General features: G+C 47.1%; 1 protein-coding gene across 1 annotated transcript in view; it reads left to right on the top strand.

Moving 5' to 3' along the window:
- The first annotated feature begins 1,112 nt into the window (after positions 1-1,112).
- VOLCADRAFT_103985 (uncharacterized protein) overlaps positions 1,113-1,394 on the top strand; it is an 815-nt gene continuing 533 nt past the window's right edge. Inside the window, exon 1 of the mRNA XM_002948724.1 lies at positions 1,113-1,394. Within this exon, the coding sequence (XP_002948770.1) occupies positions 1,133-1,363 (231 nt within the window). The 5' untranslated portion in view covers positions 1,113-1,132 and the 3' untranslated portion in view covers positions 1,364-1,394.

Raw genomic sequence — 1,394 nt, 5'->3', positions numbered from 1 at the left:
GGTTTCACTTGGAATTCCTTTCAAGGCACATACTAAGTGCTGCTGGCAGGTTCACAGGTGACAGCCTTGGAGCATTTGTCTTACTCGATGCCATAATCAATCCATGAAATTTAGATTAGCTTTAGTTTCATTCTGGACTCTTTCATAGCTGGAACCTTGACGGACTGCATGCTACAATCCAGGTACGGCATGCAGTGGACCGGTGACACTCAAGAAATCCTGCATACACTTCCTTAATCTTAGATGCCATAGTTCTTCCATTTTGTTGTAAGTACAGATTTACAACGATTACTACTGCGCTTGACATTGAGCATCTAACAGCGACTCACTGCCAACACAAAGCGTTGACTACAGATGTTTATGCTATTAGACCTCATTTAAGTGAGCGAGGACAAGAGCTTGCCACAAGGCTGAAGTTTGAGAAGAGGCTTCTTCTCTGTGAGGGCGCCCTTAGGTCCAGTCTGCTGGGCTCTCTTACTGACGATGGTGACAATGAAATCTTCCAATGTGACTGGAAGGCACAGGAGCAGACCAATATTTTCAAGCTGCTCGGGCTGGGTGAGTCACGGGACTGTGTTGACCAGGTCCACATTGCCGGCGGCCACATCATGACTCTGTACTCGTCATCACAGAACTTTGTTACCTGCTTCTATCTGTTATTCTGACATGTATGCTAGCTATTTACCGCCGTCAAGGGTTGCAGTCCGATGCTGCTGCAAGATAACTAACGTAATGTTTTATTGTTCTTTGCCCCTCTATTTGTTTTCAATGCAGATGTATTTTAGCTCTTGAGTGTCGAGGAGGCAGAGCAGTGTCTTGAAGCTGTTTCAAGCAGCAGCCGGACCCCATGACCAATGGATGTCGAGCACTGGACCAAATCACCTAGCAGCAAATCAGAAAGTGAGCTCCTGTCAAAGTTTGTGTTGGTTTCATGTCAGGGTTACAAATAGGCTGGTTGGGTGCTCAGCAAGAATTGCATGGTTTTGCGACATCGTGTTAATTGTGTGCTTCAGTATAGCAACCTGTCCATTTTTACTCCGCCAAGCCTATATGTCTATAACTAACTGACTGACACATGTCCCGCTGCTGTTGCAGTCAACCACCTTGGACATGGTGAAGCAGTGGGCGACAGATGTGGGCGGTGGAGATTGCAACAGCCATGATGACAGCAAAGGCCGCCTCAAAGCACAGCCGTTCTGCACCTGATGTCGTCTTGACTGAAGCGGATCATGGAAACAAAGGCGAAGGGGAAGGGGGGCAAGAAACGACGGTGGTTATGGATGCACGTTTATTTTGGGATGAATGCACATGCAATGTGATGGACAGCTGCAATGTCTTGTTTTGTGGAGGTGCCTTTTTTTAGGGCTGAAGGCGTGTTCTTATCACATGGTGGA

Source organism: Volvox carteri (genome assembly GCF_000143455.1).
Source record: "Volvox carteri f. nagariensis unplaced genomic scaffold VOLCAscaffold_11, whole genome shotgun sequence".
Lineage (NCBI taxonomy): Eukaryota > Viridiplantae > Chlorophyta > Chlorophyceae > Chlamydomonadales > Volvocaceae > Volvox > Volvox carteri.
This window is presented reverse-complemented; position numbering and strand designations above follow the sequence as displayed.